The 12,308-nt window shown below is 39.3% G+C and overlaps 1 protein-coding gene across 5 annotated transcripts in view; it reads right to left on the reverse strand.

The window, feature by feature from the left end:
- LOC103142626 (neuron navigator 2) overlaps positions 1 to 12,308 on the reverse strand; it is a 39,573-nt gene that overhangs the window by 13,550 nt on the left and 13,715 nt on the right. For 2 of the 5 annotated variants that reach the window (XM_016674683.1, XM_007558775.2), the window contains exons 7-13: positions 12,048 to 12,113; positions 11,222 to 11,266; positions 10,548 to 10,705; positions 8,964 to 9,146; positions 4,229 to 4,281; positions 2,055 to 2,078; positions 1,482 to 1,556 (exon numbers count right to left, since the gene is read on the reverse strand). In XM_016674683.1, the coding sequence (XP_016530169.1) occupies positions 1,482 to 1,556; positions 2,055 to 2,078; positions 4,229 to 4,281; positions 8,964 to 9,146; positions 10,548 to 10,705; positions 11,222 to 11,266; positions 12,048 to 12,113 (604 nt within the window). The remainder of the gene's footprint in view (positions 1 to 1,481; positions 1,557 to 2,054; positions 2,079 to 4,228; positions 4,282 to 8,963; positions 9,147 to 10,547; positions 10,706 to 11,221; positions 11,267 to 12,047; positions 12,114 to 12,308) is intronic. The other 3 variants (XM_016674684.1, XM_007558776.2, XM_016674685.1) reach the window with 2 other exon arrangements.

A 12,308-nucleotide genomic window follows, 5' to 3' on the forward strand; every position in this document is an offset into this window, starting at 1 on the left:
GTCCAAGATGTGTCCGATGGTTTTCTACTGTAACTCAATCTGACCCTCCCAGCATCACAAAATGATTCCATGAGGGTGAAATATGAATATATGTGAGGGTACAGCTAGAATGATGCAAATCTGCTTTGAGACAAGACAAACTGGAATTACTTTTGGAAAAACACAGGTAAGTGTGTTGGTTTAAAAGTGATTGTTATGCTTCCTTGAACAGGTTAAGAAAGGTTTATGAGCTAAACAAAACATGTTCAATAGATCTTTGAAGGGGTTTCTAGGTAACGGGCTGGGCTTCCGGGGTTGCTAGGTAACGGGCTGGGCTTCCGGGGTTGCTAGGTAACGCGCTGGGCTTCCGGGGTTGCTAGGTAACGCGCTGGGCTTCTGGGGTTGCTAGGTAACACATTGGGCTGGCAAATTTTTGACATTACATTCCGAAGTTTTTTAAAAAGGCTCATTTTCCAGACACCAAAAAGCATTAACATACTGCAGAATTGACTTGGTTGTTTTTAAGTCTTCCTCAGTTCATTCAGCTGTTTTTAGAAGCATCAGAGATTCAAGTGGAAGTACAAAAATGTGTAATATGTGAATTTAGCACCATACTTCCCCTTTAATCACACAGGGTGAACAAACTCCTCCTCTAGATTTGATCCTGTGCCGACTGATTTGCGTGTCCACGTTTGTTTGTTTTTTACAGCAGAAGCTTAATTTTTCTGCCTCAGGGGCATCAAGGTGTGCTCAGATAATTCATCAGTCTGACACACCGTTAAATATTTCAATACTATTTTGTCTCTCTCTGCATCTCTCCTGCTCGTATGGAGGCGTCACTTACTGTAAAATCTTTGCTTTAAATCTACCGGCTGTGTGCCGGGACTTGAGTACCTGCTGTTTTCCAACAATCTTCCTTCCATATCTTTAATCCAGAGGAGAGCTGCACTCTAGGAGCCGATTACCAGCAGAGCGTGGCAAGACTTGTGCAACAGCGGCAGCAGGCAGGCAGAAACGTTCGTGTCTAGAGATGCTTTAAGAGATTCTCTGATGGCTCTGCCAGTAGTCAAATTATACCTTTTGAGGGTAAAGAAGACTGTGCCATCATTCTGTAAGGGATTAGTAAGTACTTGTGTTTCAGTGCGTGATGGAGGCAAATTTTCTCTACTTTGTGAAGCCTTAAAAGACAAAGTCTGAAAAGAGGTGGATTTGTATTTAAAAATAAGCTACAAATAAACAAAAGGAAATTCAGATACAAGGATTTAGTTCGGTAAATCCTTTAGAAGAGTACATTTGGCCTTTTTCTATTTCAGTTTTGTACTTAAATTTACAGTTTAAAACATCTGTTTTAGTATTTTGTAATGTGTCTACTAAAAATCTAGCAAATATAAAGAAGGCAAACTTATTGATTATAAGGAGAGTCACTTTTAAAACCCGGGCTCATCTCGTACAGGTGTGTGATATAGGTTTTCCAGTGCGTGTTGATGTTCTTGTTCACTTACATTGGCGCTCAGCTGTGTCGTGAGGGCGGAAACCTTTTCCTGGGAGGCATCCAGCTCCCGGCGAAGTTTTCGGATCTGCGGGGTCAAGACAAAAACATCAAAAACGCAACCAGACGCATAATGAGGAAAACACTGCAGCCACAAACAGGGGAGGATCCCTGATCTGAACAATTTGTTCTGAGTTCACTGCAAAAACACAAAGTCTTACCAAGTAATTACAGCCTAGTTTCTATTCCAAATATCTTAGTGCGCTTGAAAAAAGAAAAACTAACTTATAAGTAACTTTTCAGCAAGATATAGGAGCTATTTTAAGTCAATAACTCCTTAATATCGATGTAAACGTACTAGCTTTGATGAGACATTTTTCCCATATTTGAAACAATCGGCCAGTGGAGCTTGTTCTTCTGTGTTTTGCAGTGTACAGGTGTTCAGTGGGTTAAGAAGGTCAGTCACAACGTGGCTACATGTGTAACTGGATACAACTGTGAAAACATGCCCATGTTCCAACAAGTCCAGCTAGTGAACGCAGAAAATTAAAGAGGCTGTGAGCGCTGTGGGCGTGCTGATGCTTACCTCCGACTGAGACTTCTCCTCGTTCTGAAAAACAAACAGCAGAAGAAGAGAAAACCATTAGAGTCTTCAACCTGCCGCGGGTCAGACCGCACATTTCCTGACTCCCGTTTGATTTATTAGCTCCTTGGAGACGAGCTTTATAAACTGTGGAGCGTATTGTCTGGTGTAATATGTCTGGGAAGCAGAGATATCCTCCTGAAGGCATTTCACCGTGTGTGCCGAGTCTCATTGTCAAAATGGAACAATAGCCAAAAAAAAGAAATAGGTGGTAAAAAGACATGCAGAGCACAGAAAACAAACGCTAGCTCGCACGAACGCAACACGCCCTGATGCTGGTCACCAAAACACTGAAACATGCAACACCCACATTTACATATAAACACGGCTGCACCTGAACTTGTATTTATAGATGATAACAACGGGTTATCATCTAGATCAAATTTAGCTGCTGTTTGCAGCTAAATTTAAGGTGAATTTGACTTTTTTTTCTCCTCTGCTGAAACAACCCACTGCAGCAGCTTTCCTAACATTAGCACATCTGGACGGTGGCATGTGGTTTACAGAGAGACTCAAAAACACACGCAGGCACACAACCAGCTGATCCTAGAAACGCAAACACAGAAGTTTGTCCTGGAGACGCAGAGAAAACACAGAAACAGCTCTCTAATGCAAAAATAGCAACGCACAAAGATCTTATTTCAATTAGCCTTTATGTTCACAAAATGATGTGATTCTAACCTACACTGCAAAAAACCTAAATCTTACCAACTATTTTTGGTCTACTTTCCAGAGCAAATATCTTATTACACCTGAAATAAGACAAGCTTATACGTATCTTCTCAGTAAGATATGGGAGCTTGTTTTAAGTAAATAACACCTTAATATCGATATAGTTCCACTGTATCTTGTTTCAAATACATTAAGATATTTTCTCTGTGTTATAATTGAAATAACCTGCCAATTGAACTTTTTTATCAATTTTAAGGAATTTATTACTTAAAACAAGCTCTTACATCTGGATTAAAAGTTACATGTAAGTTAGTTTTGTCTTATTTCAGGTGCTCTAAGATATTTGCAGTAGAAACAACACAAAAATACTGGGTGAGATTTTGTGTTTTTGCAGTGCAACCACCTGATCCTAGAAACACACAGCAGTTTGTCCTGAAACGACTCACTGTAACAAAAACATCACCACTCGGTTCTATCAGCAACAGATTACAGCACATAAATCTTACTTCAAAGAGACTTTAGAGCCAGAAAATAACCCGCCTCTGACTCACGCTCCATAAAATCAGAAACCGGAACACTCTGCTCCCGTTTCCTACCGTTTGCTGCCAAACCGGGACCGATCCCGTCAGAGATAGAGTCGCCATCATTTTGGCTCCGTTCTGATTTCCAGCCTGTAACTTTCAGGCTCTGAGGGTCAAAGCCAGTCTGAGAGGTTCTGAGCTACACCTGCTCAGGTGAGCGAACAGAGACAGGAGGAGGAGGAGCTTCACTTTCTGTGTGCACATGTGGGCTGTTCCCTGCTACTCTGTGTGCCTACGGTTAAACCTTTTCCTTTCAGGATGTGTGAGTCACATATCTGTTTGAGCTGACTGATAAACTTTAATATTTAAATGAATTGAAGCGGTTTCCACATGAATAACTGCAAAAATAATTTCTACTTTGGCAATTTTTGGGTTCAACAGGGTATTACAGCCACACTAAGACAATAAAAATAATAAGATTACGGGAATAAAGTAATTATATATCAACAATAAAGTTGTACTCTTATAACAATAAATTTATAAAATTAAAACAATAAACTTGTATGAGTTGGAATATTAACAGAATAAAGTTATAATGTTACAAGAATAAATAATTATGTTAAAATTATGTTAAAACTTATTTTTGTAATATTTTGACTTTATTCTCACGTTATCATGACTTTATTTTTGTACGACTATTCTTGTAATATTATGATTTTCTTCTCGTAATTTAATTTTTTAATTTTTTATTAACGCCGTAAGAAAGCTGCTGGATGTAAAATTACGTTCAGCTCTGATGGCACTGAAGTCCAGAGTAAAGTTAGTAGAAGTAAAAAGTAAAATATATGTGACAGGGAGAATCGTTGCCTTTAGGAACATAAAAATATGAGGAAATTTCACACCAGTTCTGAAGCGTAAACTCACCGTGGAGTAAATGGACGAAGTGCTGGACACCAAAGACAGAGATGAGCCATGAACTGCAGAAACAGAAACAAAAAGAAAAGGTTTCACTGTTTGGCCGTGACTGCATGGCAGAAACAGAAATACCGCTCTCGACAAACAGATTCATTTTAAAAAGACTTCTTCAGGACACCGCAACATAATGAAGTGGGATTTATATCACTAAACTGCACATAGAGACTTTATTTAATCATATTTTTTAATTTATTGCTACTTATTTATGTGATTGTAAAAAAAAGTGTGAAAAATAAAAAAATATATTTTAGTGAATTTTTGATTTAATGACAACGATAAATCTAAATTATTATAATAACCAGCATTTTTTCAAAAAACAAATGTCAGATTTGTCTTATTTCAAGTCCACTAAAGTATCTGCACTAGAAACTGGACTAAGATTTTGTGTTTTTGCAGGGTGGGGTTATAATTGGTGGGCAGGAAGTTGGGCCCCCAAATCAAATTCAGCTCAAAGCCCCAGACAACCTTGGGTCGGCTCTGCTGTGATTACAACCAGACCTCCCACAGTCTCCCCACACAAACTTCCCAGTCTTCCCAGTTCTGTCCAGGCGGAGTTTAATTCCTGACTATAAAGATAAAACTCCTCCACATTACAGCCCAACCATGGCGAAACTAATGACAAGCTGAACTTTACCGCAGTGACTCAGCGGCTAATCACACATGTAGGGAAAACAGGGCCGCTACTGTTCCCTGTCTGGAAGCAGATTAGAAGGGATCAGCAATGTGATGTCAGAAACCACGGCGAGAGGTCGGCCCGATCCGCAAAAGAACCTTTTGTTCTGTTAGATAGGAGTTTACAGAAGATTCACTCTTATCTCTGTTTGGTCTAGACGGGAAGGTGTGCAGTCAGCCACACGAAAGCAGAACATTTAGTTTTCACTGACAGACAAAACAATCAGGCTGTACAGCTTTATTACCAAGTTAGCCACAAATGTGTCTTTTTTTTTAAGTGGAATGGCTGTTTTGGTTTTTTTAATTAAATGAAAACTGAGTCAAACTTTATTGCAAATGTATGGACGAATTGCTAATATCGAATTCAAGATAATAGCATCTCAAGCTTGACTTTGTCTCTCTGTGTCGACTACTCAATGTGTCAAGAAAACACCAACAGTTTGTTTTTGTCTCAAGGTAACGAGATCTTCAGCTCATTTTGTTGTGATAACAGTTTTATGGTGTTATTATAACTCAGGATAATGAGACTTTATCCTTGCTTTGTTGTTGTTTCTGTTCAGCCGCACATATCTCTTAAAGTTAATCATTATGCAATGGTATATACAAAACACATTCATGGCATGTTTTTCCACAAAAATCATACTTAGATAATGAGATTTTAATCTGCTCAGTTCTACCTATTTTGAAATGTTTTATGGCCTCCTGTCCCTTTAAATCAAAATAAGCTGCTGCTGGCCACGCCCCCCCGACTCACCATTTATGCTCGCATATGAAAATGGCTGCAAACACTTGTCTTTTCAAGCAGACATCGTACAGTAAATACGGCAGTAAAACCAGCTGACCAAACGTGCTGAAGCTCTGCTTGGGTTGCTAGGTAACGGGCTGGATTCCGCTGGGGTTGCTAAGTAACGGGCCGTATTCCGCTGGGGTTGCTAAGTAACAGGTCGTATTCCGCTGGGGTTGCTAAGTAACGGGCCGTATTCCGCTGGGATTACTAGGTGAAGGGTCATGCCTGCTGATTTGTGACGTTACATTACAGAGGTCTTTGAAATGGATAATTTTCCAGAGACAAAAAAACATCAACTTATTGCTGAAAACCATCTAAGTGGGTTTTTTAAGTGCTTGGACTGTGTTTAGAAGAAGTAGAAACCCAAATGGAAGTACAAAGATTAAAACGTTGAATTTAGCATGTAAGTTGTAAAAGTTTGATTTCAGACTTTGATATTTAACCAAACTTGAAAAAATTTCAGCGTTATTTTATATTTCAAGTCTTTCAACCCTCTAATAAACCAGCAGATTTAAAAGCAGTTCTTGGACTGGCGGAAAACTGCAGTCATGTTTCATCATCTCCTGTTATTTCAAACAAATACTTTTTAATCCATCCATTCATCCATACTGAGCCTAACCCTGCAGCCAGTGGGTGAGAGGTAAGGTACAGATGAAACATCATTGTTGCGCTGATTTTTTGAAAGATGTTGGTGGTTAGAAACTCAGACTTTTACTAGGCGGTTATTTCCATCAAGAAGAGCTGGTTTAGTTAGTTTGGGGACTGGGAGAGGTGTTTGTTTTTCATACATCCCACTGGGAGAAAGCCTCAGGGCAGACCCAGGACTCACCAGAAAGATTATATCTTTTGGTTGGTTTGGGAATGACCCTCGTTCTGCAACAAGAGGTGGAGCAAATGGCTAAGGAAAGAACTGTCCTTATCCCTAAAACTGTCAAAATAACAAAAACTGAGAAAACATTTTCATTAACTGAAATAAAAAAAAATGGAGTAAAAACGGTAACCACCTGAAACTATATAAACTATGTGTTTATAAAACTAATTAAACACAAAGTGTTTGTACGATCAGCTGTCAGTAAATTACAGTTCTCCATAATCCTGGTGGCATTTATGCTAGTCCGCAAAGTGGCAACAGTAACAGTTGGGAGAAAAAGCAGTCAGTTCGTTGTTCAACAATAAATGAATTAGCTAATAGAAAATGGTTTCTTCTGTTGGGTATTTATTACCCATTAGATGTAAACATAATCACAATACACTGTGAATTCTGCAACATTAACCAAAGTATAAACAAAACCAAAACTACTGCTACAGTATAAATAATATAAATAATAGAAACTAGCAAATACTTTTAAACCTTCCTGAATATAAAAACCTGCAAAACTGAGAATCTTCACGTTTCATATGAAAAGTCCACATGTTTGGTTTGAGACAATAAAACATTTTCTGAAACATTTTTTGAAAACGTGCATACAGTGGTGCTTTTGATATGGGCAACTGCCCAGGGCGGCATCAAAAATGGGCTGTGTGGAGGACGGGGGGACAACCAAGATCTAGAAAATATATCTTGTCAGTTGTTCATTGAGCAGGTTTGCTACTACTTTTATGGATGTGCAGTGGAGTACGTTTTCCCTTTAAAGCATCTGTGTGCATATTCATATTTCAAGCTTACAAAGTTATTCTTAGTGATTAATCGGGATTAAGCTTATTACATTTTCTAATCGATTTGCAGAAGTAAAATTTTTCCATATTTTCAGGGCTTTGAATTGTACCAGTAATGACTTAAGTAGTCACCAATAATTTTCCTTTTTAAAATCGTCTTTCACTCGAATAAAATAAAAAAAAAATCCCCAACCCCAAGCTCAGACAAGTGACCCCGAAGCTGTAAACTATAATTTAAAACAGTAAATTTATGTCTGTGATTCTCCTTTAAGCTGAAAAAATATTTGCAAACATAAATATGAGCAGGGGGGATTCAGTTTGGTGTGGATGAGATGACAAAGTGCGGTGTTGCTGCTCTCGTTAAGCACAACAAAGTGTTTCAGGGATGATGCGTCTTTTGAGTCTGGAGGGAAACTCTACCCCTCAGAAACATGGACATGCACACAAGCTGCATGTCACAGCAGAGACGACAACCAAGACAAAGAGTGAAAGTGGGAGGGAGAAAGTTTAGCTCGGTGGTTTTCCTAAATGTCACCACGTCTCACTCACACCTCACACAGCGATCCCTGTAATTATCCCCTCTGCTGAAACGGGAGGAGGACAGATATGTTACAGACGCATGAGGTGCAACAACATGCCTTCAACTGTGGTTTTCAACCAGACCTACGGCTTTCAAGACAAGTTGTGCAATGGATGATGGACAGCTGCTCATGCACAACAAGATAAGCTAAAACATGAGGATACAAACCAGAGATGCACCAATTAATTTCTGTATCAATCCCAATATTTTAAAAAATTCTAGATCGGTTTTCTATCACAATGTGGATGATCAGGGAAGGTTTAGACTTGGTTCTGCAAAAACTCCACATTAATACATTTGTAATTCAGTACTTTTATGTCTGTTTTTAAAAAAAATAGAAACGTTTTGAGTCAATTCAGTACATTAGCGATGTTGGATTGACTTAAAAAACGTGAAGCTGAAACTTTAAAACTTCAGTTTATCTCAGAATTTTTCAGAAAGAACATTTTATTCAACCACATGAACCATTCCTGCTAAAATGTGTTAAATTTCATTATCATGGGAACACAGTATAAGGAAACAACACAATATGATGTTTATCTCAATTAAATTTTAATACTTTTTTAAAAACGGAAATAATTTGGTTTTTAATAGTTTTTCAATCCCTGAGTGCACTGTTTAGTTGATAAGCTGCAGCTTAAAACATCAGCTTTTCCTTGACTTCTGATCAACGAAAATGGTTACTTTGCTTTTTTGTTATTTATTGCAACTTTTATTTGTGTTTTAAAGTTTTAAATGCTCATTTCATTTCCCCAATTTTGTATTAATCAGGTGCCAGCAAGCTTTTTAAGTTACATTTTTCTTGAGCCATAAAACTTAAATGACCCCTTGGAAAACAATGGCTTATCATACTTAATATTTTATAAACAAAAAAAACTAATAATAAGTCAAATAAGGAAGCAGAAGTAGGAGGCCTTTGAACTGGTGCACATGCATTTAAACCTGATTTCATCCCAGATGTGAAACAGAAACTCGAGCGGAGGTCTGACCTTCTTCGAAGCCGTCCCTGAAAGATCCCGACCGGCTCATGGTGCGGGTCTTCTCGTCCAGCGACATGCAGGAGTTTCTCAGTCGGCTGTCGCTGCACGGGTCAAAAGGAGCGTCCTGATTGGTCAGGCTGTTGTTGCGCAGACCAGCGAGGTTGATCTGACCTGCAGAGGTTGGGCTGGATGCTGCAGAAATGACACAACCAGAGCATCAAAGCTGGTTCTTTTTAAAAGCACATTTAAATACAGGTTATATTATATACAATAAAACATTTTACATACATTTAAACACAAAGGTGGGAGTTGGTGGAGCTAAAATGAACCAGCTCTCTGTCGATGAGCTTTCAGTGTCTCAGTAAGGTATTCACACATGATCCTGATGCACAAGCTTTAATGGTTTTTATTAGGATTTTATGTGATAAAGCAACACAAAGTATTGCATAATTAAAACAGGAACAAAAAGCAAACATTGTTCCAAATACAAATCCTAAAAATGTGACCTGCATTTATAATAAAGGGGATCAAGTACACAAAATTCACCATCCATCCATCCATTTTCTTTACAGGAGGTGCTGGTGCCTCTCCAGCTAACGTTCCGGGTGAGAGGCGGATTCACCTGGACAGGTCGCCAGTCTGTCGCAGGGCAACACAGAGACACACAACCATGCACACACACACACTCACACCTAGGGGCAATGTGGAGAGGCCAGTTAACCTGACAGTCATGTTTTTGGACTGTGGGAGGAAACCGGAGTACCTGGAGAAAACCCACGCATGCACAGGGAGAACATGCAAACTCCATGCAGAAAGACCGGGGCTGGGGCAGCTTGGTAGAGCTGCAAGGCAACAGCTCTACCAACTGCGCCACTGTGCAGCCTCTACACAAAATTCACATTTTGCACAATTTTGATTGCTCATCTTGGTCTGAACCAGCAATAACCGAATTGTTTTTGGTTTCAAAAACTTTCTGATTGTTGAGTCACATTCGACAAGCAATGGGTCGTTACCCAGCAACCCAAGTGGAGCTCCAGCATGTTTGTTCAGCTGGTTTTACTGCTGTATGCGCTGTACAACGGCTGCTGGAAAACACAAGTGTATTGTTGTCGACTCACCATCCAGAAACCACTTGCTGCATTCTTGTTGAATGTGCAGGAGGCTCCACTTCTGCTTTTCTAAGACATACGCTTGTAAAATTGCTTATCTGTTAGCAGCTATTTTCATGTTTGAGTATAAATATCGAGTGACCGGAAGCAGATTATTTGAATTTTAAGTGACGGTGCCCTAAAACAGCTCAGACACATCCTAACATTTTCAAGTAAAAATAATAGGTACCTTTAATATTTTTCAATTTTTTGCAGTACTTAATAGTTTGTTTTTTTCGAGGATTGTCCTTTCCTCCCAAAAAATTAGCAGACATGCAAATTTGGATGAAATCACTCACAATGGTGGAGTGCGTTTATTAATTATATGACTTTAAAACATTTGATTGACCTGGATTTAGTAAGTAATACCAAAGTAAATGCATGCCACACTTTACAGATTTGCCAGTGAATGTATAAAGTTTTTTTTTTTTTTTGAGTGGCCTACCCAGCTGTCCAAAGTTGAAGCGAGTCCCAGAGGGAGAGGTGAGGCTGGAGCCGGGGGAGAACGGTGAGTTACTGGCAGAGTCCTGCAGCCCACTGGTGGAGTGGGAGCGCAGCCAATCACGGTCCTCATGACCCCGCAGCTGCTGAGACGGACCGTACCTGCAGAGAGTCAAAGAATTGGCTTAAAACGGAAGCCAGGGCATCAAAATGGAGATTTTGTGTGGAGTATATGGGATTTTATTATTCTTTTAACAACAAGTGATCTGGATTTTGTTGCTTATTTTGCTTCCAGCAGCCAGATTAATCACCAGGATCTGACATGAAGATGAGACAGATGCTGCACCAACATATTACAACAGCGTGAACGTTTTTTAAAAGCTTTGAGCAACAGAAAAAAGCAGAAAAGACGGCAAAAAAGAAAAAATTTGATCCCCTGATACAAAAAAAAAATCATGCCTGCCCCAGAACAACACACTAATAGATCTGCACAGGAACAAACACTCAACACGACAACACATGTGCCAAGTGCCAAACAAAATCTTGATTTTGAAAAGCGTGAGCAGAAGCCTTAACGAGATGATGTGGACGCTGCGAAAAATAAAAAAAATATAGCAGAGGCTGGTAAAACCGGAGAGAAAAGGTGCAAAGTGCCCAATAGGAGAACAAATGAGGTACCTGAATCCCTTCTTAGGCAGAGTGTTTCTACCACAATGTGGCCCGCTGTGGGAGAAAAACACTTCAGAAGAGGAACACAAATGGAGGGAGGAGGCAAGGAAACGTGTCTCTGAAAAAATGGCTGACATTATTTTAACAATGTAATCTCTATGGTGCAATCTACAGGATCAGGGCCACTGGAAAAAAATCTTATTTTAATCTCAGAAGTTTGAGAAAATTAAAGTCAAAATTCCAAGAAAAAAAAGTCGAAATTAAAAAAAAAAAAGTCAGGATCTTGAGATTAGATTTCTGAGATTAAAATCAAAATTCTCAGAAAAAGTCATATTTCCTTCTCTTTTTTTCAGTGACCCTAATCCTCTGCAATAGCAATCAAATAATGTCCAAACTGGAAAGTTTTATTTATTCATTTATTTTTTCAGAATGTCAAAAGCTTTAGCAAAAAAAATAATAATGAAATTAAATAAATAAATAAACAGCATTTTTCAAGATTAACTAGAAAACTAGACTAGCTAGGACTTGATTCTCAAGTATTTTTCAAATATTTAATATTTCAGTGGAAACAGAAAAACCCAATTTTGGTGTAAGCTCTATTCTCAACCACAAGATGGCAGTACGTGACAGCTAAACTAAAACCTGAAACTCATAATTTCCATTCATCTCCAGGAGTCCTAAAACTAACCACAGACTACCACACAGGGACAAAACGCTGAGGCTAGATTACAGGCTGTAATCCCAGAGGCCGGGGCTCCCTGTGTGGCAGCAGGTGGTGCTTAAGCAGGACCACCCACCTCAGCAACAGCCTAACACTGCACACAGGTACATTTACCTGTCCTGCCTCCGAGGTAGCGTGTTTCGGCTGAATATGGGGCTAGCGGAGGGCGAGGAGAGGGGACTGATGGAAGACAGGAAGGGGAAAAGAAAACGCACAACAGACACAAGAGAAACAGCAAAGTTTTAGAGAGTGAGGTAGATGAAGGAAAGTGTCAGAGCAGAAATCAACAGCAAGGATTCAGCAGAGAAACCTCACTGATGTCGCAGCCTGGAGCCCAAATGATAAAATGTTTCCTCTGAGGCATTCTCGTCACTT

This window comes from Poecilia formosa, unplaced genomic scaffold, assembly GCF_000485575.1.
Source record: "Poecilia formosa unplaced genomic scaffold, Poecilia_formosa-5.1.2 Scaffold99, whole genome shotgun sequence".
Taxonomy (NCBI): Eukaryota; Metazoa; Chordata; class Actinopteri; order Cyprinodontiformes; family Poeciliidae; genus Poecilia; species Poecilia formosa.